Source organism: Pteronotus mesoamericanus, unplaced genomic scaffold (genome assembly GCF_021234165.1).
Source record: "Pteronotus mesoamericanus isolate MK-2021 breed Mesoamerican mustached bat unplaced genomic scaffold, CSHL_Meso_final scaffold_232, whole genome shotgun sequence".
Classification (NCBI taxonomy): domain Eukaryota; kingdom Metazoa; phylum Chordata; class Mammalia; order Chiroptera; family Mormoopidae; genus Pteronotus; species Pteronotus mesoamericanus.
This window is the reverse complement of record NW_026555311.1, coordinates 22,394,793-22,419,726: the sequence shown is the minus strand read 5'-3', so window position 1 is coordinate 22,419,726 and position 24,934 is coordinate 22,394,793. Positions and strand designations below refer to the sequence as shown.

The window sequence follows — 24,934 nt, the reverse complement described above, 5'->3', positions numbered from 1 at the left end:
AATATTTTATTCTTTTAATATTCAAAGTTATCTGTATAGTTCAAATACTAAAAGTTTAGTGTTATGAAACTCAACTTTCAAATACCTTTTATCTGTAATAAGATAATTTCAAGATACCAAATAATGCTTTAAGTGTTTAAGTGAGTTGAACCCCTTACTAACTATAACACATAATCCAAGCTAATAATAGCAGCTTATACCTGCTATGTGAAAGACATTGTGTTCAAGTTGTTTTTAATCAAATGATAAAGAGATGGACAAAATACAGGCCAATCGATTCACATTTGTGTATTTTTCATTCATTGTATTTCAAAGGTTATAGAAATTTTAAAAATCCTTAAGTAAATCTGATTTTAATTAAAAACATATAGTTGGTGGAATTTGGAAAATTCCCAATTTACTGTAAAACAAATGTTACAAATTACAAAATGTTCAACTTGGGATGAGTAGCTTTTGTCTATAATAGACATTTTAACAGATATAAATTAAACTTTCTCATGTTTAGTGACAAGAGAATGTGATCTATGAAATAGTAACAAATGTTACTTATTGAGAGCCTTTTCTAAGCCACTTACATGATCATTTCTATTAACTGTATTTTGTTAACTCCTATAATTTAATTTTTAAACCAATCATATAGAACTCAGTCACTCACAGGGGATTATTGGAAACTTTTTTAGAGATGTTGTCATCAAAAGATTTTCAATTGAATAGGAAATATAATTAAAAGATTTTTCAAATGAAAATACCACTTAAAATTTATATAGCCTATAGAAAGTCACATATAATTGTTTCATAATTAGAACTAGTAACTGGCAATTAAAATACTAGTTTTTCCTTTTCTTGTTTCTTTTATTTTCTATTGCTGACACCATTACAGATGCCCCCCATTTTGCCCTTCTTTGCCCCCCGCCCCCAGTTCCTGGCCCTTGCCCGTCTGCGGCCTTCACCACATTGTTGTCTGTTTCCATGGGCTGTGCATATATGCTTTTTGTCTAACCTCTTCCAGTCCCCATCCTTTCCCCTCCCCTCTCAGATTTGTCAGTTTGTTCCATGTATCCATGCTTTTGGTTTTATCTAAATAGTACTTGTATTAAGTAAATTCTAGTCATTTAATCTAAAAACCTCACTTTTAAAGCTTGTGAAGTGAAACTATTTATTTGACTATTCTTTACTCATTGCCTATTATATGCCTAACACTGTGCTAGTTTCTGGGGATACGTAGAATTTTAAAAATAGGAATAATTCCTGTCTTCAAGGAATATGTCACGTAAAAGGTAAGCACTGACACATGAATCATATTTTTAAAAATGTAATGTTAGGAGAAAACAAATTATTAGAGGTGTAACCTACTGAACAGAACTTTATTCCATGGACTTTCCCATGAAAATAATATTAAATTATTTCTAGAGAAACCAACCATACTGAGAGATTCTATAGTCTGAGGTGCTAGATAGCCTGAGGTTTTCTTTTGGTAATCCTTTCTACTAGGTTCAAGTTTTCAAGACTTCTTGCTAAATAGACCATGCAATTATAATAGTATTATGGAAAACTTCAGTCTCTCTTTTATGGACACTGTTAATGCAAAGAAGCCTTTTAATGTCAAAAGAAGTCTTTCATATTTTCATTTGATTAGCAAATAATAATAATAATAAAAACAACCACTTTGTGGCATTTGTTCCTAGTTCTGTTCTACAAAACACACACACACACGCACACACACACAATTTAATCACTACCAAAACTTCATGAAGAAGCTTCTATTTTTACCTCTTTACAGAAAGGTTAAGTAATTTAACTAAGGTCACTTAGTACATTTTAGGTAAAGATTCAAATCCAGGCTGGCCGACTTAAGAGACATAGCTCACAATTCCTACATTATACTCCTTTAGCCAATACCAACTGGAAAATAAGTATTTTAAACCAACTGGAAAATAAGATGACTAGTTTATTTCCCTGCTTATGAGCTTTTAGAAGCTATTCTTTGCCCCCAGATTACAGTCAGATTTCTTACTCTGGTAGTTATACAGTGTCATCCTTTTCTGGATCCTACCTACCGCCTCAGCCTCATTTCCTATGACTTTCTGGTCATGAAAATTTGTAGTTCTCTGGTCCACAATACGATGTTTATTAAACCTACCTTTGTTCCCTCTTTAGTCTTCCTCTCCCATCACCTACATTCTTTACACCTACTACTAATACTTCCAAGAAGCTTCTCAGGCTGTTAGGTGATCCTTGTAACCGTTCGGATAGCTCTCTTTGAATTCTTCTGTCACTGGACTACAAGAGTGTGTTGCAATGAACCTGTGCTCTTCCTGAGTACAGGGACATATTTTCAGTGTCAGCATAGTCTCTGGCTTAAAGGTACACAATAAATGTTTAACAAACAATATAAAATTTATGGATCAGTATGTGAATATAAAGAAGAATCCTTCCAAAAGAAATATTTTTATTTCTCTATGATAAAACCTGATTGATTTAACTCATTTGAGATAATTTAAGATTTAAAAAAGAACAGATTTTTCTCCTACTGCTCTTGAAATTTATAGTGATTCTAAATAAAAGTTCTATAGTGATTCTAAATAAATACTTATTTCTACAGGTTTTTTTCTGGCATATTTTGTCTCATCTTGTATCCTATCTCATCTTAGCACTGTAGTAACTCCGGGCTACACTGTAGATGTGGTTTCCTGTCAAGCAGAATGGGTGTTTGTCAATGATCAAACACTTTGAAATAAGCATGATAGAAAAAAAAAAAGAAATTAGGATTAATGCATTTACACATTGAACAAGTGTTTGCTGAGGCCCTAATTTATCCCCAGCACTGTGCTTCTGCTAAAGGTAAAACAATGAACAAAAACTCCCACTGTTCTGCTCTCATGGAACCTACCAACCAATGGGAAGGGCATGGAGAGGTGAAAGAGTAAATCACTAATGCTGATGTCGAATGAAGCTTATGAGAGTGTACAACAAGGTTCATGGCCTACACTAGAAGTCAGTAAGCCTTCCTTGAGAGGGTAATAGGTAAAATGAGGGATTGGTACACATCATCTGCTTAATTAACTTCTCTCAGAGCCACAACCTCAACCCCTGCGCACACATAACTTGTATTTAAATCTTTACCATCTCAGTGAATGGCTAGTTTCATAACTTTGGATATGTTCTTGATATTTTTCTTTCCCTTCTAGCCTTGATCTGTTTCATCAGGAATTAATCTTGGTGCCCTTTCCAATATATTCCAGATTCCTCAGCTGTTCTCCACCTTCACTTCACCGCCCTATTCCTAGCCACCATCATTTACCACTAGTCTCCTAACTTGTCCACATATTTCCACTTTTGCCTTCTATAATCCATGCTCTTCCCAATTAAGAGATCTTTTAATTTTTTTACTGAGTAGATTTGACACAACATTAAATTTAAGGTGTTTAAACTTTTAAATCATTTTATTAATGCATCTCATTGGATGTAAGACTTAATCTATTTTTTTAATCCTCCCCTGAGGATATATTTATTGATTTGAGAGAGAGTAAGAGAGGCAGAGGCAGAGACAGAGAGACATTGATGTAAGAGAGAATCATTAATAAGTTGCCTCTAGTACACACCCAGGCTGGGAAGAGAACCCACAACCTAGGTATATGCTGTGACTGGAATTGACCTTGCAACCTCTTGGTGTACAAGACGATGCTCCAACCAACTGAGCTACCTGACCAGGGCCAGGCTTATCTATTGTGACACATTATATCACATGCCAATAAGAAAAAAAGGTATGACATCATTATTTCTTAGAATTTTTAGATTTATGTATCTTTTACACTTAGTTTTTTTACTATATATCATTTTTTGCATATTAAAAATGAAAGTATAAGTGAAATTGACTGATACTGACTGCAAGATGCTACTGATTTCAAGATATGTTCTTGATTTCAGATATGTGTATCTTAAATCTGTGAAATTTTGTATTTTGCTCACATGTTCAAAATTACTCAGTAGCTTTCTATTACATTTAGAATAAAATGCTGAATCTTCACCATGGCCCACAGGTCTTGATTGACATGAGCCTGACTGTCTTTATGATCTTACCTTCCATTACCATCCAAGCTCACTGGGCTTCACGTCCTCCAGCCACACTAGCCTTCTTTTTGTTACTGAACAGGTCAAGCTGACATGCACCTCAAGGCACCTTCCTATTTGCTCTTGCTGGAAGACTCTTCCTTCAGTGTTTAGAATGAGGCATTTCATTTCCTCATGAAATTGCAACTTTCCTGCTCCTCCTCAGACATTAAATAATCTGAATATATCAAATGTAGTCATGTTTTAAATAAGTTTCTCCCACTACTCAGTGTAAAATTGCCATCCTTATCTTACCCCCCTTATTTTTCTTCTACTTGAAATTATTAGGTCTATTTATGTAAACAGTTGTATGTTTTATGTATTTCAACAGCAGAACATACATTTCATGAAAACAGGAACCTTATATTCCTTATTTACTATTCTATTCTCTACTTACAACATTGTCAGGCACGTAGAAAGAGCTCAACAAAGCTCTGTGGATTGTGGATTTGAGGTTTAGAGTAGAGGTCAACCAGAGATACCAATCTGGGAAGTATAGAAATATGCATACTATTGAAAGTTCTATTTTTTTCCTTTTTATTTTCCTTTTTAATAAAAAGGAGAAGAGAAGGCAAAAACCAGGGCTAGCCCAGTTTTCCAACTTTTAATATTATATACAGAATGGTCATAAATATCATAAAAATTTAATGAAAAGGGCCAGAAAGAAAATAAAGGTTGAATATCAAACAACATAAATATTTTATTTGCTGAGTTTAGTAATCTGGTTTCTTTTAGAATTTCATTTGTTTATTCTTTTCTTATAAACTACATATTTGCTGTACGTACAAGGAATGGCTTAAGTTAAATGAATTGACTTCTAATATAATATGTAAAATTATAAGTTCTGCAAGTCTTTATCAGACTACATGTAAATAGAAAATTTAAATACCACCATTTTAAAATAATGTTTGAAAATTATAAAAACCTTAAGTTAATTCTACTGTCATAATATGTACTTTTCTGCTTATTTCTGTGAATTATGAGATTTTAGATATAAAAAATCTGATCAATAAAATGTATCTGTCATTTTAGTTCATTCAGGCTGCTGTAACAAAATAACACAGACTGGGAGGCTTGTGAACAACAGAAATTTATTTCTCACAGTTCTGGAAGCTGGAAGTCTGCGATCAGGTTGCCAGCATTGATGGGTGAGGGCCTTTTCTAGGTTCCAAGCTTTTCTTTCCCGGTATGGTCGGAGTGGTGAGGGCTATCTCCAGGGAGTCTTTTCTAAGGGGATTAATCCCATCACAAGGGAATGCTTTCATGACCTGATCATGCCCAATCCCCCACTTCTAAATACTATCATACTGGGCATTTTAATTTCAGCATGTGAATTGGGTGAGGGCACAGATATTCAATCTATAAGTGGTGCAGTTTGCAAAGTTATTGTCAGACCTACTAGCATCCAAAGGGAATTATTCTCACATGTTCTGAAATTCTGAAAAGGATTTTACCATTAAAGAGTATTTTTTTTTTAAATCTCCCTGGGAAACAAATGCATCCACTGTATTACCGCAGTGAAAACTAATACTAAATAGAGTAAGTATATTATGTATCTTTATTTTTTCATTGTTTCCTTTTATTTTATTCTTTTGATATTTCTGCCCAATAAATTACTACTGAATATATAAATACATATTGTATTATACATGCTAGAATTTAACGAGTATTTAGTCCAGGTGAAGAAATGAGAAAGTTTTGTATTTCCACACCTTCTGTTTTTTTAATATGAAAATACTATTTAAAATGTATTATTTAGGGGGAAATGCCAAAAGAGTCCATTTTCAGGAAAAACTGGATTATGTACAGAATTAAGCATCACAGCCTCTTGTTAGCTGGCCTTTCCCGGTGCTTCATGGTCTGCACACTGGCAAAGCCTGACACCTGCTGGAGCAAACAGTTTACATTTGTCTGAATATGTTGAAGTCACAGTGTGGGGAAAACAAAAAGCAAGAAAGCAAGAAAGCAAGAAAGAAAGCTAGGTAAAATAAGACAAATTGGTGAGAAAGATTGCATTTAAATAACTTTAAAAGTTGTTACTTATAAAAATATATCTTATATATATCTAATTTAATGTACCTCTTAAAATGTACTATTACTGGCTTTAACTTGAAAAATAGATTGGATCCAAAAAGCTAACTTCATGTACACCCAGGGATGGGGATACATTCAGCTCATTCTCCTAAAATTTTACACTGAGAATGTGGTACATACACAATAATTTGTGATTCTGAGGCTCTGTGCAGTCATCTATCATCAGAAACACAATTATATTAATCATACTCTGCCTACTATGGAAGACAAATTAATGATGGCTGACTTTGTTGAAATTAAAAGACTTTAATTGCAATAGGTGGCTTATAAAAAAGTTTCTTCTTAAGGGCTTAATTAACCAGCAAATTAAAATATTAAAATTTCCCATGATCTGAGCTTTGCATGATTGCCTTTTAAAATGTTTCAAATATTTATTTACATGATTCTTTTACGAAACTAATTTGTTTCAAATGTTAATTTATGTGATTTAGTGTAAATATTATGTAGAATTTTGAAGAAAGGGGGACTGTATAAAGGTATTTAACACTAAAATAAATTACAAACATGAATTTTTTTTGTTTGCAAATACTTAATCTTCTTAAGGAGATTAGTATCTGTAGAAACTTATCTTTTAGACCATTAGCCAAAAAAAATATACAAAAAAATCTAATATTTTATTGGTGTGTGGTTTACACATCCAGATTCTTTTTTTTTTAAGATTTTATTTATTTATTTTTAGAGAAAGGTGAAGGGAGGTAGACAGGGAGGTAGAGAAACATCAGTGTGTGGTTGCCTCTTACGCACCCCCAGCTGGGGACCTGGCCTGCAAACCAGGCATATGCCCTCATTGAGATTCAAACCAGCAACCCTTTGGTTCACAGGCCACCGACTCAATCCACTGAGCTACACCAGCCAGGGTCATATGCAGAATCTTTTTACTAAATCTAAATACTTATTTCTGATGTTTATTATTTCATATTCTGTATATTTTCTTTGGACTACTTTCTCATTTATGACTGGTGAGCTACATGTAAATTCTAGTCTTTCAAATTAAAACTTTGATAGAGGTCTTCTCTTTTTTAGTTTAATTGAAATTCTTATAAAATAAAGATTTTATAACATTTGGGAAGTATTTATGTTTGTAACTTCTTAAAACTATAGAGACATTTTGATTATATTTCTTCTGAGAAGTAAGCTTCACCATATGAATTAAATATAAATGATTGTAATTATCTTCTCAAATGGTTTTCTGGAAATTTTTATTGACCTGATATATATATATCATATATATATATATCAGGTCAATACACACACATATATATCATTATACATACAATACATATATATGATATATCATATATATCAAATATATGTGTATATATCATATATGTTAAATATATATCATATATTAATAAATACATATATATGATATATATATATCAGGTCAATACACACACACACACAGAATTATGGTTAAGATGAATTTATCAGATATGAAAGACGTCAAAATGGAACCATGTCTCTGTATGCCTCTGAGGCAAAAAATCAGGAATATATAAACTTCTATTCTTTCCATTAAAGATCCTACTGAATGCTCTAAATTGTTAAATATCACCAGCTTCCCATGCTTTACTTAACACTCAGCCATGCCTTTTTGACTTGAAAAAGTAATACATCTTAAATAACCATTTTTTTACTTTGTATCTAAAGATAACTGCAGACTACAAATCCAACAATCTATACATGAATTAATAAATGTCTCAGGGAAAGGACTAAATTTTCCATGGAATTTAATTTAAAGAGAAAAATGATTAATCCTTCATTAAAAAATTCATTTATGTTGTCATTAATTCATCTTATGAGGAACACTGTTTTTTTTAATTATAAGGCTATAAATGTATCAACATTTATACATCAACAACAAATACATCAACAACAAAAAACCTACCTGACCATTACCAATAGCAAAATTATGACATTTCAGTGTAGCATTATAATTTTGTGTTAAAGCCCTGTACACAGCAATTAAATCCCCACCAAATTCAATGATGGTAAATGAGGTAAACATAATCTGAATATATTAAAGGTAGTCATGTTTTTAATAAGTTTTTCTACTTTTGTAAATCCAATTTCCAAGAGAAAATTACATATCATTAGCTAGTTTATGGTGGGATTTTGCTGGTTTACTGAGATTTCTAGTGAATATCCTCAGAACCTAGTATTTTTATGCTGTCTTGTCAATTCAAGCCACAGGTTATCAGTATAAAAGTATAAATATTCAGCCTTTTACCAACAGGATAACAAGCAATTTATTAATCTGAGTTCTAAGGACTAGTATAAATAAACAGTGTAAATTCTTAGATTATTATCTTTTATATCTTAAGGAAAATATTTGTTGTGGCCACTATTTAAATGAATTTTTTGTTGCTTTGGTCCATTTTCTGTTCAGGATAAGAATGGGTATGATTGAGCCATGGTGAGATCAGGGTACACTTCAAGTGTCAAATGACCAAATGAAATTTTCTTTTAAATTTAGTCTTTTCACTACCTCCCTATAGGGTAGGGCTTCTAAAATGTGTCAGTCAAAACTATAGTAAATTTTGTATTTATAATGCCTCTCTTAGTTCATTATCTATAGAATTTCAAGTAGAATAAGTCAGATTAGAATCCTTTTCCTACGTTCTGTTTTGTGTGTTCTGCAAGCTTGTGTTTGTAACCAAAGATGTCTGCTTTTCCCTAGTGCAGCAATTTTCAACCAGTGAGCTGCAAGAATTTGTAAAACATGCAATACCTGACTATTCAATCAGAGCCACTGATCTCTTTTCCCATAGACTGTCAATAAAAAAATGACAAGAGCCAATACAACAATAGCTGTTTGGTGTGAATGAATCAAAATAGGAAACATTATTCCTGTTTTTTGTCAGATCATCAAAAAATGTATTTTTTGGTGTGCCACAAAACTTTAGTAATTACTTTATGTGTGCCATGAGATGAACAAGGTTGAAAATCACTGCCCTTGAAACAACCTTATACCTATTAGCTTAGAAAACCAAAGAATCTATACAAGTTTGTTTTCAGTACATGTGGCTGCACAAAAGCCACAGTGTCATTACCCTCACTGAGAATCTTCAATGCAGTCTGCTGTTTGGAGGGGTTGCAACCCCATGGAAATCTAGCCACTTCAAAGTAACTGCTCTCCATCCAGCATAATGAGATTGGAAAACTACAAAGGATTTCCAGATTTAGGCACACTGCTTCTCTGGATCATGACATTTGTCTTTACACCACCTGTCACCATTTTATCCTGCTTAATTTTCTATTTTTCAACTTATATCTTTGGATAATTTGATTTTAAAATTGTATTTACATGTTTAATGTCCCTTAATGAGCTTACTTATTTCATCATAGCATAAGCATAATTACATGTCACACGAGGGGCTCCTTCCTGTGGACAGTTCTTCCGTTTTACACTGGCTCAAAGATTGCTGGGCCGCAAGCAATCTGCTGATAGGTTTTTTGCCTACTCAACTATTTTAGTCTTGAGATTGTTTTACTACTTAGGATTTTAAAGGATCTCTGCAGATGACCTTGTTACTTATTCTAACAAACAATATCTATATGTATATAATGTCTGTCTCTCAGTCTGTCTGTCTGTCTGTCTGTATCTATCTCTTTTTCAAAACCCAGCATATGCAGGGATAGTGGTGCTTTTCATTTTCCTGCCTCATACTTCACCCCCCATAGTCATTCAGCCAATGTTCATGTGACATACAGTTTAACTGTGCTCCTGTTGAAGTTAGTCCTTTGCTGTAATTAGGATAATCAGTACATTTGCATGAAGAATCTAATTAGGTTTTTAAAATATTTCTTTATGTAGTCCTGTTCATTTCAAATTTTCTTATTTTTATCTCTTGCTTTTGTCAGTTATTTGTTTCACATTACTTTTGCAAGTACCACCATGCTTTAACAAAATGTGCCAAAGTGTCTTTTCATGTCTTTATGGAACTGAATTTTTAAACTTTTAATTCAAAAGAACCTTGCACAATAAGGTATATGGTGCTCAATTTATCTGTGTTAGAGGGATGAATGACTCATTCAACTTTATTTGTAGAATAACATTGGGTTCTAAGAAGCTTAAATATCCCAAAGCAGATGATTACTAGTTTTAGTGGCTCTACCCTGATGTGTTCCCTCTTTGGTCTTTAACATTTAGCTTTATTTTTGCATTATTTTAATTATTATTTTTACTTTTAAGCAGAATATATTTCTTACATTCTCCTGTTCACAGGCACACATCTGATACTGATGTGAACTTGTGGTGGTTTGATTTCACAGTCACATAACATTTCCTTTAACACTATGTTTTGCAAATCATCTCTGATCCCCAGGGGGAGGGGGAAACTAAGTCACAGATGAGAGGAAAAAATATAAATTAAATGTACCAAGATACATATTCACAATGGAAAAAAATCATAGAACTAGAAAAGGAGGAGAAAAAGCCTAGATATATCCAATCAGTCATTCAACCTATAGTTATTGAGGACTTTCTCTTGTTCAGTATAGAATTGTTCACAATAAAATACCTGATATCGGAACCAGGAACGATGCTGCTCCTTCTCTGTCTAAATAGTGTCTGTATATTGTACTGTTTAGCTTGAATTAGAAGAGTAATTTATGTCACATGTTACATGCACAATACAAAAATGTCCATACTGCTATAGCCACTAGTTTTCTCCCATTTGTGTTTGATATTTTACTTTCTTATGTGATTTAGGTTTAATATTTTTATGCAATTGTAAATAATATACTCTGTGTTGTCACTTATGTGTTAACATTTAATTCTTCATTCCCTACAACTTTATCTGTAGCATTAATATATATTTTCAATTTAAACTTTCTTAAGAGGAGGAATATCTGTAAATATCTTTATCATTTTGGATGGCTTCCACTAAAATATCATCTAAACATAAGTACCGTAATAAAGGCTTTTTTTTTGTCTGATCATGACATTTTTGTTGCAAATTACTTTGATGCTATTAAAATTTCTTGGCTTCTTTGGAATGTGGTCAAATCATATTCCTATACTATTTTATATGTTGAAGAGAATGCCCACACATGATTAAAGGTAAACAAACATTTTTGGAAATTGGTTTGAGAAAGTTATGGACACAATGTGGTTTAATTTATTAAAAAAAAACAATGGGGATCAGGAGAACAAGTCAGCTGAATCTTTCTATAAAACAGGATTTGTTATTCTTTATCATATTTTAAACTGTGTTATATTTGATACATACAAAATAGATGCATTATTAAATATAATTCTACCATTTATATGTATACTACTAAACAATATATCATTAGCTTTTATTGTTTGGCTTTATATAAAAAGGTATCATACTGCATTTCCTCTGCAACTTGCTTGTATCACACAAGTTTGTTTTAAATTTGGGCTATTGAGTAACATTAGAGTTTATTCTTTTATACTGGTGAATAACATCCATTGCATAAGCATTACAGAATGTCTTTCTCCATTCCATGGTAAATGAACACTAGAGTTACTTTAAGTTTTGTTCATGATAAATAATGCTTTCTGCTATAAATATTCAGGTACATGATTCCAGGTGTACAAGTGCAGTAATAAGTATGTATCTGGAAGTGTAACCATTGGGTAGAAAGTATGTGGATATTTATTTTTACATGACATTAACAAACTGTTTTTTCAAAGTGATTGTACCATTTTATACTTCCACCAATAGTGTATAAGAAATTACAATTCTCTATATCCTCTGACCAAGTGAGATTGTCAAATTCTCAATGTTTGCTTCTGTTGAGGTATAACATACTATTCTATTGTGATCTTAATTTGCATTTCTTGATACTAACAAAACTGACCTTATTTTTATGGCCATTGGTATTTCCTTGTGTAAAATGCTTGTTCGAATAGGTTGTCCATTTTTTTATTCTGTTTTTTCTTATCTTTATCTTAATTACTGAAAGAAGTTTGGTACATTTTTTCATGTTTGCCAAATATCTTCTCCAGATCTGTGGCCTCTCTTTTCAAATTGCTTTTGGTATCTTTACATAAACAAAAATTCATCAACTTTGTATATTCAAGTATTTTAGTTACTACATAAAAAGTAATTCATTTTTTTATATATTGGCCTTATATCTTATGTTGCTAAATTCAGTTATCTCTAACAGTTTTCTTTGTAGATTATGATCTCCCTCATAAAGCTCATGTTTTCTGCAAATAACTATAATTTTACCTCTTAATTTTCAGTCCTTATTGCATGACTTTATTACTCTTTCTTATCTTATTACACTGGCATTTATTTGTTACTGAGTTTATTTGGATGACATTGGTTAATAAAATTATATAGGTTTCAGGTATACAATTCTACAGTGCATCATCTATATGTTGTATTATGTGTTCACCACCCCAAGTCAAGTCTCTTTCCATCAACATTTATCCCCCCTTTATCATCTACCTCCCCTCAACCTTTTTCCCTCTAGAAATCACTGTTGTCTGTATTCATGATTTCTCCTTAAAGCTTTACAGTTTTATCTCTTACTTGTAAGTCTTTGATCCATTTTTGAGTTAATGTTATGTCTGGTATGAGACAGGAGTCCAAATTTATTTGTTTGCATGCAACTATCCATTTGTCACAGTATTATTTGTTGAAAAAAAATTCTTACCCCACTGAATCACTTGGCACCTTGTCAAAAGAAAATTAACCGTAAATGTAAATGTTTATTTCTGGGCCCTAAATTCTATTCCATTGATTTGTATCTTTATCCTTATGCATGTAAAATACAGTCTTAATTACTGTAGATTTGCAGTGAGATTTGAAATTAGTGTAAGTATTGAGTCTTTTTTTTTTCAGTACTGCTTTGACTATTCTGAGTTCCTTTCATTTCCATATAAATTTTCAAAACAGCATTAAATTTTTGCAGAAAAATGGCAGCTGAGATTTTGATCTGACCTGTGTTGAAGATGTAGATTAATTTGGGAAGTATTGCCATCTTAACAGTATTATCTTCCAATTGATGAAAACTTTCCACTTATTTAGATTACCTTTAAATTCTTTCAAAGATATTTTATAATTTTTTCACTTCTTCACGTGAATGGTGAGGGATATTTAGTAAGAACTCTCCTTTTTGGCTGGTCAGAATTCTCTGCTTCTTAGAGATATCTGAGATCTCAGTTCAGCTCATGCCGTTCCCCAAAACGTTCTTTGCCAGCCTTGCAAAGACTACTCTGCAAGCAGAGTAGAGTATTCAGTCCAAGATGAGAGGAGCCCCAATGTTAACTTTTAAAATGACCTGCCCCCCATCTCCCTTAGCTTTTGCCACATATTCTAACTACCCCCGCAACCCCAAACTCAGATCTCTGTTTTCTTCACCTGGTATTCTCTCTCTTTTGGGGTCTACTCAAAGATGCAATTTGAAAATCATTCCCAGTCAGAAAATTAGATTGAATATGGAGTTCAAATCATGCGTGTGTGTCCCTTCTCTCAATAATCACATTGCTGCATTGTCTATTGTCTAATATCTGAAAACTCTTGCTTTATATTCCTTGTCCAGCTTTATAGTTTTTACCAAGGGGATGTAAATCTGGTGGTTTCTTATGGCCAGAGCAAGAAATTTCTAGAATTTATGTTTTTAGTTTATTCCATATAAAATTATAGAATAAGCTTATTAAACTTGTATCAGAGTAAAGCTGATTATAAGTGCATTGACTTAGCATAATAGTCTCCAATTCCAACCATGCTGTTGTACAAGGTAGGAGTTCCTTCTTTCTGCTACATAGCATTCCATTGTGTAAATGTACCACAGTTTTCTAATCCACTCATCTACTGATGGGCACTTAGGCTGTTTCCTGCACTTGGCTACTGTAAATCATGCTGCTATGAACATTTGGATGCAGAAGTTCTTTTGAATTGATGTTTTGGGATTCTGAGGGTGTATTCCATTGTTGGGTCAAAAAGTAGTTCCATTTTTAATTTTTGGAGAAAAAACTCCATACTGTTTTCCACAGTGGCTGCACCAGTCTGCATTCTCACCAAGAATGCACTAGGGTTCCCTCTTCTGTACATCCTTCAACACCTGATGTTTGTTGATTTATTAATGATAGCCATTCTGACAGGTATGAGTTGATATTTCATTGTGGTTTTAATTTGCTTCTCTTTGATGCCTAGTGATGTTGAGCATCCTTTCATGTGTCTATGGGCCGTCTGTATATTCTCTTTGGAGAAGTGTCTATTCAGGTCCTTTGTCCATTTTTTAATTGAATTGTTTGTCTTTCTCTTGTTGAGTAGCATGAGGTCCTTATATATTTTTGAGATTAAATCCTTGTCCAGTGTATCAGTGGCAAATAGGTTCTCCCATACAGTTGGTTCCCTTTTCATTTTGCTGATGTTTTCTTTAGCTGTGCAGAAGCTTTTTCCATTTGATGTAGTCTCATTTGTTTATTTTTCCCCCTTATTTTCCTTTCAAAACAATTTTTTTTTCCAATAAATCTCCTACCTAGGATATCCGAAATTTTACTGCCTGTTTTTCGCTAGGACTTTTATGGTATCATAACCTATATTTAAGTCTTTTATCCATTTTGAGTTTATTTTGATGTATGGTGTAAGATGGTGGTCTACTTTTATTTTTTTGCATGTACCAGCCCAGTTCTCCCAACACTATTTATTGAAGGAAATATTTTTACTCTATTGCATGCTCGTGTCCACTTTGTCAAATATTAATTGACCATAGAGACCTGGGTTTATTGCTGGGCTCTCTATTCTGTTCCATTGATCTAAATAAGCCAGTCAGTGAAAGACAAATACTTGTAAGAAGAATCTAATGAACAAAATAAACGAATGAACAAAATAGAACCAGAAACATGGAAACATGGAAGAGCCTGACAGCTCTCAGAAGGGTGGAAGAGGGGGGAATGGTGGAAAGAAGGGGAAGGTATTAGTCAAATGACATATATGAACGACCCGTGGGCATGGACAGCAGTGTGGGGAGTAACTGTGGAAGCGGCAGTTGGGCTGAGCAGAAGAGGGCAAATGGGAAAAAACTGAGACAACTGTAATATGATAAACAATAATAATAAAATAAAATAAAATGATCACATTAAAAATAAAAATAAAAGTGCATTGAATCTATGGATTAAATTTAGGAGAATTGATATCTTTACATTGGATCTTCCAATGTAAACATAATTCCTAAGTAAACATAAGGAATTGGATTTTTTCCCAGCTTTTCAATAAAGCTTAAGATTTTCGTATATTAAATCTTACAATTTTTTGTGGATTTAACAAGATGACATTGTTACTTTTGCCTTTTTAAACAGTTTTTTAAAAAATTTTTTGTTGGTACATGGAACTGTAACTGATCTTAAAGATGTGGCTAAACATTTTTGTTAGTTATAAAATTTTTTATATTGATCTTACCTACATTGCTGAACTCTTATTAATTATAATCATTTGTATCTAGATTATTTCATATTTTCTTTTTTATCATAAAAAACAGTTATTTTATCCTCTTTTTGATCCTTATACCATTTATTTCTTCTCTTCTGTCTTACTTCTAACAACACATTGTTATATAGAAATAATGAACTTTAGGTCTGAATCACTAATCTCAATCCTAATACTGGTATTTGCCATACGGGCAATCTTGGATTTTGACACAGGTTCCAATTTTATTTCTGAGTTATTCTTTTTTTTTTTAATCCTTATCCAGGGATTTTTTAAATTGATTTCAGAGAAGGAGGAAAGTGGAGAAGGGGAAGAGAGAGAGACATTGATCAGTTGCCTCCTGTATATACCCCAACCAAGGATGGAACACACAGCCTAGTAATGTGCCCTGACTGGGAGTTGATCCTGCAGCCTTTTGGTGTATGGGACAATGCTACAACAAAATGAGCCACCCAGCCAAAGCTGATTTATTTTTTATTTACTTTGATCTCAAAATGTTCCTTTACTTTTCATGAGTACAGCAATGTAGTAACAAATGTGTTTTTTCTCATCTCTAGATATTTTTAAAGATAGATATCAGTATTTCAAGGTATCTGATCTATAGTACTGGCAGTAATAGATATAGTTTTATGAAAATAATTTTGATAAAAAGGGTTCTTTGACAATTATTTTTTTCATAACAAAATTTATCTCTTTCGTAGGAACTGGTGTGCTTATGTACATACCAGATTGCTTCCCACAGTGATTCTGGACAACCCAGCTACTTATGTTCCAAGTGGGAGAGGGCTTTGTGGCTGGAACAGTGGATTCTGTCCCAAGAGGTATGTAATAGTTTTTGAAAATAGTAATTTCTTACATCATAATCATGTATGACCTGAAATATATAAAGTTAATATTACAGATACATATGTATAGTAGGATCATCACATTAAACTAGATGCATGATCTTGAATAAGTAAAATACAGATTTCAATAATACTTGCCTAAAAAGGGTGTTTTTACAATATGTGAAATAATGCAATGATATGCTTATGCTAGTACCTGGTACTTCCTAAGTTTTCAATAAATGTTAATTCTCATGCTTGTTTCTATTTTTACTACTGCATTACTTTCATTCAATAACCCTATCAACAATCATATCCTTTATTTCCTTATGAAATTCATACACCCAGTTTTGAAGGAATATTCATGATTTCCTTTTCATTTTATGTTTGAGAGAAGACCACAACTTGGCAAGCCACCAATTGCAATTATGCATAGTAAAGCAGCTAAGTGGGGCCTTTTTTCTTGTGTCTATTTTAATGATCCATGTTATTTAGTTTTCATTTAAAATTTTTTTAAAAAAAATCTATGTAATTGTCCTACAATGAGGGGCTGAGTAACTGATAAATTCTCTGATTTCATGCAGTCACAGTAGCTCAGCTGGGCATATTTCAGAAGAACCTGCAATAAAAACTAAAATTGTTATTCAGGTCATGATGGCTAATGTTATGCAAATTGTCATACAAATAACTCAGGCAATGAATCTGACACATCGGCAATCTGGAACAGCGTGCAGTAAGAATACATAAAATCAAGGTGTTTCTTAGTCCCTGGAGGAATAGCTACTACAGTTCATGGTCCAGAGAGCTAAGCACATCTTAGGGATTTGGGAGAGCTGAGCTCCAGTTCTGCTTTCAGCATTTACTCCCTTTGTGACAATTTCCTTGTTGACATGGGATACAAAGAGTGCCTTGTCTGTTCTTTAGTAATGAAAATATTACCACAGAAACCTGTATTGTTCCCGCCCTTCTGAGTTCAAGGTGAGGTTTTTTTTTAACCCTTTAAACAAACCAGAAATATGTATCTTTTACCTCTTATCTTTCTCTGCCCTTGAAGGCATCTCTCCATTTGTTCACTATTTTGGTATGTGTACAATGTTTGTCATTTTCTCATTCATTATGTCTGAGCAACATATAGCCCCAGTTCAGCTTGCCAAAGCAGGAACATTGACTCCAACAATAATGCAACTATCTGCTTGAGTTCACCCTTGTAAACTCCAAAGAGTCCTTTTTTCAACTGCCTTACTTTGTATTTAGTTTTAACTACTAGACTAGAGATGACATTTTACTGTACAAAGTTATTTACTGAATATAATTTACCAAAATAAGTAGAACTAAATGATTAGCCTACTTTTAGAGAAGGAATGAATCTTAAGAGCTCATCTTAAAATTGAGGAATAACCTCACACATTTTGAATGACCCATCAAGTTACAACAGAAATTAAAATCCAAGTCTCCTAAAACGAAGCCAAGTCTGTTATAAAGCATTTCCTCCACACAATCAGAGTTTATTCAGGAAAGTGACTACGGTGTCTCCATAGTTGTATATTACAAACTCTAGATCATACAGGGGAGGCTAATCCCACAGGATAGATTAAAATTCCAGTTTGATCACTTTTAGACATGGAATTTTGAGCAAATTATTTCATCTCTCAGGTTCCTCATTAGAAAATCAGGATAATAATAATGCTTTCTTTATAGAACTCATATGAGCATTAACAAAATAATGTATGCTAATTCTATAATCATTTGATAAATATTAGCTATATATTGAAGTTATAAAGAGAAAAATAATATTTGCATTTCTATACATAGAGCCTGCAATTGAGTATCATTCACTATTCATGAGGGGGGACCCCCAAAGAATGGAACTTAATTATAAAAATGTGTGTATTTATTCTTACATATTTAAACTTCAGTACCTTTAAAGTACTCTCCATTTGATGCACTACGTCTATCAAGACTTTTTTTCCACTGCTCAAAACAGTTTTGAACTCATCAATTTTGATGCCTTTTAGTGCTTCCACCATTTTTTTTCACCTCTTCCAGATTGGCAAAATGCTTTCTTTTAGGACTTTTTTCATCTGTGGAAACAAACAAACAAGAATGTGGATTGGGGCAAGATCGAGTGAATAGGGAGGGTGAGGCATGAGAGCCATGCTATTTTTGGTTAAAAAACTGTTAAACACTCAGCACGGTGTGGGTGGGTGCACTAGTAAATCACCCATCATGAAATGGGCAAACATGTTGAAAGAATCTTCAAAAAAAAAATCACTGAAGCTGAATGTAGCATCTCACAACAATGCCAGCTGGTACACTGATACAGATGGGTCCCTAAAACATTCACCTAGTGGAGGAAGCCTGTACTACAAGGACCCTGCCTTTTAGAAGATAATTCGAGATTTTTTGTGTGTCCTCTTTCATATATTGATTATTGAAATGTTATAGTTTCTTCATTTCCCTTTCATGTTTCCTTCTCAGAAATATTTTTCTCATGTTAGATCTCTCCCTCTCCCTCACTTTCTCTTTCATCTCTCTCAGAGAAAAATACTATAGAAAGACATAATATATAGTATGATTTTAAAACTCGAGAAATGAGAAAGTTCAGGTTGAAAATCATAGTGGTTATAAATTTCAATTAAATCACTAATATCCAATTTGTTGTAAGTTGTTTGATGTTGATCAGGAGTAAAAAGGATCCTTTTAACTATAACAATATAAGAAATAATGAGAATTGAAATAAAATAAATTATCCCTACAAACTATTTAAAAATTGAAATTAAAATAAATTTTCACTCTGGTTTAATGAAAGGCATTATCAAGGGAAAAGTTATAGTATCTTTAGAAATGTAATGGTAGATATAAATAAAAAATATCAAATAGTATGACCTTTAGTATATTTTGTAATGTGTTTAAAGAAACCTAAGTTTAAAAATATTAATGATAAATATAATAATAATAGTAATGATAATAACAGATAGTACTTATTGAATGCTTACTATTGAATATATTTTAGAAACTAACCCACTTTACATTCATTATTCCACTAATAATTTAATCTGAAACAAATAATCCATCTTCTCCAATTGCTCTCCTCTCTAGATCTCAGAGGATATCAAATCCTGTCTACAGGATGCAACATAAAATTGTTACTTCATTGGAGTGGAAGTGCTGTCCTGGATTCAGTGGAGCAAAATGTCAGCTAAAAGGTATCATCCAATATTAATTTTGGAATAACAATTAAAAGCATAAAACTTCTGAAGAATATGCAGCTAGTTCCTGTAAAGCTGCATTTTCCCTTTTGAACCAGTTAATTAATATCTAACCAAACTACTAGGCCTGTTACCTTTTCAGAGCTTCCTAACTTAGTAGATATTATTAGAACCCTGAAATCTCATAAGCTGTTCTTTAAAATTCTCCCTTAATATTTATGTTAGTTTTATATGATTAATAAATGGAGATCTGATTAAATATCTTACCTTTTTCTTAACTATATGCTATGGAAGCATGCTTTATTAAAATACCAGAAATCCTAATTTTTAAATAAGTTATCATTAAACATGACCCTATGTAAAAAACAAAACAAAACAAAACAAAATCTATTTTACTTCCAGTTCAACTACTTGAAATAATATTGCGTTTATAAATGAAATTCAGTTTCAAAGAATACATACAAATATGGCATGGATTATTTTGGTTTTTAAAAAAATCCTAGTGAAGCCATTTTTCAACTGAGATTTTAAGGACTTTCTGGTGGCAAGGCTGATCAAACACATGGTAACCTGCTGTGGCCTAACATCCATGTGGCTATTATTTTGCTTATGGCTTTAAACAAGTTCCTTTTGAAAAATAATATATGGCATCAGAAACATACTTTAAATGAATGAATATTACAACCAAGACCATTAACAGTGGTAGGGAATTTAATCAGCAGTATAGGAGACTGTGATTAAAAAATAATGTAATTGTGGAGAAACCACTATGATTGATATTTTGAAAAAAGAAAGTTGTAATACAAAAGCAATAGGAACCATACAGTTTAGTTATGGATATTACGTATGGTTCTTCTAGCCCAATTCAATGAGAGTCTAAAGGTAAATTTCATTGTGATGCTATTTGTTCTGGGCCTAGCTCGATTTTCAGAGATGTTAAAAAAATTAAATACATTTTCAGAGTGTAGCATGAATATGTACTTCATTTATAATCAGATTAAGTAAACATTTAAACAAAATATTATCAATATCAAAAATATTTGGAAACAATATAATTTAATATAATCTTAAAAATCCCAAGTATGATACTATGTTCATCGGACTTTGGACTTCCATGATATGCACAGATATACTCTCAGTGGTAAAACATATTTATTTATAGTCTCTATTTGATAGATGGCTAAGAGTTCTGGGCAGTACTTAGAATTATATTTTTAAAGTCTAAAATTAGTTTTTATATTTCTCTTCTCACATGAAGAAGGATTTCTTAGAAATAGTAATTCCATTATTATTTCTTAGAGATTCAAGTATTTATTCACAGCGTGTGTTTCTAGGAATTTAGAATGTCATTGCGCATCCTAGTGCAGATAGAGGCTGAATGCAGATGCGTGGCAGGAAGCAAAGCCTATGACAAAGAATGTCAGGGGCTCCAGCTGACGAAGACTGCTGTAGCTCAGGTTTTGTTTTTTTATACCTACTATAGTTGACCCTTGAACAATGCAGGGGTCCGGGGAGCTAACACCTTGCATAGGTAAAAATCCATGTGTAACTTCTGACTCCTCCAAAACTTAACTGGAATCATCCCTTTGGTGTTCTCAGGGGATTAGTCCCAGGACTCCCACAGAGACACCCAAATCCACAGGTGCTTCTCTTATGTAAAATGGAGTAACAGTGCATATTGTGGGCCCTCTGCATCTGGGGATTCCAAACCACCAACTGAAAATACTGTTTTCCATTATCACCAAGCTCTTATTATGTGAAATGTTAAAGGGACTTATCTAAGAAAAAAAGATCAAAAACTATGAACAGTAAAATGACAACAAACTCACAACTATCAACAATTGAACCTAAAAAACATAAAAATTAAGCAAACAACTAGAAAAAGAACAGAATCACAGAAATAGAGATCACATGGGTGGTTATCAGTGGTGAGGGGGAGATACAGGGACTAAGAAGCATGATTGGTAGGCACAAAATAGGCAGGGGGAGGTTAAGAATAGTATAGGAAATGGAGAAGCCAAAGACCTTATATGTACAAGCCATGGACATGAACTGAGGGGGGACTGCTGGAGAGTGGGGGTGTGTAGGGAGGAGGGGGATAAAAGGGAGAAAAAAATGGGAACTATAAAAGCATAATCAATAAAATATACTTAAAAAACAGAAAATACTGTTTTCCATCTGACTGTTGGATACAGAAGGATACAGAGGACAAAGTGTATTTATTGAAAAAAATTTACATATCAGTAAACCTACACCATTCAAGCCCATTTTGTGCAAGGATCAACTCTAATTGATTTTTAATTACTATGGTAGAATATATATACCTTGGAAGAAAAAACAGAAGAATTTTATCATTATAAATGTGCACACAAGAAACAAGACTAGTTGACAGTTCTGAATATCTACTACATACAGTCATTTCCCTTTTCTCAAAGTATTATGTGAAATATTTAAATTGAATTCAAATAGTTTAGTTTTGAGTATTTAATAACACCTTGTGTTCTAAGTGACAGCAACCTGTGGACACCATTAATACTAGGTTTATAAATTGTTACCTTGAATCTCCATTAACAATAATGTCCCAGACAGGGACCTTTTGTCACAATACTGTAATTAAAATTACTCATCATTCAGATTCAGGTATCTTCTGATTAATCTGCTATGGAAAGCTCTTTTTTCTATTAAAATCTATAATAGGAATAATTTTCTGATGGCCCACTGTATGATATTGTCATACAATTAATTCTAATATCACTGCAATTCCAAAGGAACCTACTGGTGCTCCCTACAAGATTCTGACCATCTTGCTCTTCAGTTTTATTGCAGTTCAAGAGGCTGAATTTTTAATGAGTGCAATTGATGCACTGGTAATATCAAGAACTACTGTGTCCCTTTGTCCCTTCAACAATTCTTCATTATCTCATCTATCCTGGGGTTTTTTTTGTTTTGTTTTGTTTTACATATTTTTCCTTTCTGATTCCTACCCAATTACATATCAAGTTCCCCCTCCCCTTCTTATCACACTTTATATATGTGCCAACAGTCTTTTTTTCTTATATGGGAGGAAAAATTGGCAGGTTTCCTTTGATAACACTCTCCAGGCTGTCTCAAATGACCAGAGGCCAGGTATATGGCAAGAATAATCACTATAGCTGATCCATTCTTTAAATCCCTCTGGGGCCTTCAAGGGTTTGGAATAACCTGGTTGTGCAACTACCACCATAATTACTTCAGTGTTAGTCCTTCACATCAGGAGGTTATTTTACTCATAAAAAAATGGTAAAATACTACATAAATTTTACAAATCTCTGCTTTCCCAACAAGTTTCCTCCTCACAAACAAACTAAATTTTACAAAATAAAAATAATGATTTCCTTTAAACTTATATGGCAGTAGGAAGATCTTTTTTTTATTATATAAAGAGATTAATAGATCAGGAATAAATTGAAGCTGCTAGCAATTATACTCTTTTACTTCTCTACTTGGTACCCCTCTGTCTTTTTCTTTCTCCCTCTGCCTCTGTATGTCCATCTCCAACCTGTTGGGGAGGAACGCAGTGATTCAAAATTCGTGGAACAGCAACAACAACAACAAAAAATCCATGGGACAATTCTTCCTGTGTCTTATTCTATAATATGCTGTTTATAATATTACTGAACTTCCACATATGCTCTTTTTGCTGCAACTCAGAAAGTAAAAATTCTGATAATAAGTTCCAGATAAGATTATTAAAATATTAGTCATACTTTCAAGAGGAAACCAGTTTTTAAAAAGTCTGAATAGAATTTTGTTGAAAGGAGGAGCATCAATCTAATGGCAATGTAACAGTTTTGATATATTTTATATTTGTTATACTTTTTGAAGGTCAGATAGTTTGTCTTCAGAAAGGAATCTAATTTTGTGATATCATATCTGAGATTTTTTTAATGTTAGCAACAACACACTTTTTAAACTAATTTTTATAATATTTGCAATAATATAATTTCCCAGTAGATGTCTCTAAACTGTTCTGAAATAGAACAAGGAAACTGTGGTCTTCTCTAGTGACATGAAGAACAGAAATTTAAGATCAAATAATGCTAGATTAGAGAGGAAAAAGAACGACTTCTTTGCAAATCTGTTAAAAAATAATCCAGTCAGCTTTAGTCAGATCCTCTACATAGGAAAAGGTAAAAAAAGAAAAGAAAAAATGGTATTTTATAAAATTATACTTATATAAAGTCTATCACAGATATCCTAAATGCTGAAAAAATGTAATCATGCTGTTCCTGGAATAAACTGATCCCTACCATATGTAATGAGTATATGAAAATATTTCACTTCATAAAAACTGTGAAATAATTCAATAAATTATGTAAGAGCTATTGTAACTAACATTTTTTAAATGGGGCTTCTCCAATAAGATTATTTTTAAATATTACTTAAATTAATATGAAATGAAAGTTATATTTAAAACAGAAAAAATCCCTATATTTCTTATATTTTTTGCTTGATTCTTCCAAGTGGTGACTAATGTTCTTTGAGAAAGAACATTACCTCCTATAAACATACTGCTCAATAAAATCAAAACATTTCTTCAAAAAACACCATCTACCTTAAGTTTTTGTTGCTCTAAATTGCCTAATTCGATTTAACTCCTAAATCTCAGTAAATATATATGTACTGAACTCTACCATGCAAACATTCACTTAATATTGCAGAATTAGCTGGTAACCTGTTATCAAGTTACACAGGAAGGTTTCTGGTTCTAGGGGAGAGAGAGAAAGCTTCCTCATTACTGAATTGCCATTAATGACTTCCTCCATATGTATAAAAGGTCTGGAAGGGGGAAAAAAACATTCATAAATAACACCCGTCTAATTGGGAAGGAAGGAAAGAAGGGAGGGAGGAAAGAAAATTCACCTAGTATGTAAGCTGCTGCTCTTGACATCTGCCAAACTTGTTTTCTTCTCTAAGTCTAGGGCAAAGAAAAAAGAGTAATTGTATTGGAAAAAGAGAAAAAAGGGATCCAAGTTTTTAAGTGTATCAAAATTAAAAAAAATCAGAGGTTCATAAGTAAATGCCGTTTTGTCTCATCTCCTACTGCTTTGAAAGGACCAAGAAAAAGAACAGCAATCTGTGCCCTATGGGAGAAGGCAAAGGTCTGTGTTTAAGAACACAGTGCAGTAGATTGCCTCAAAAACCTAGGATCTGTGGCAGTCCTTGTGGTAGAGAACCCGTTTGGGAAGACAGAAAGATTGCTAAATGAAAAACTAAAAGATTATTGATCAACCAGCAACTTTCT

At 32.7% G+C, this 24,934-nt stretch overlaps 1 protein-coding gene across 2 annotated transcripts in view; it reads left to right on the top strand.

Annotated features, from left to right (window-relative positions):
* The window catches only part of MMRN1 (multimerin 1), a 61,972-nt gene that overhangs the window by 4,143 nt on the left and 32,895 nt on the right, over window positions 1-24,934 (top strand). For both annotated transcript variants that reach the window (XM_054591548.1, XM_054591549.1), the window contains exons 2-3: window positions 16,319-16,438; window positions 19,541-19,647. In XM_054591548.1, coding sequence (XP_054447523.1) covers window positions 16,319-16,438; window positions 19,541-19,647 — 227 coding nt within the window. The remainder of the gene's footprint in view (window positions 1-16,318; window positions 16,439-19,540; window positions 19,648-24,934) is intronic.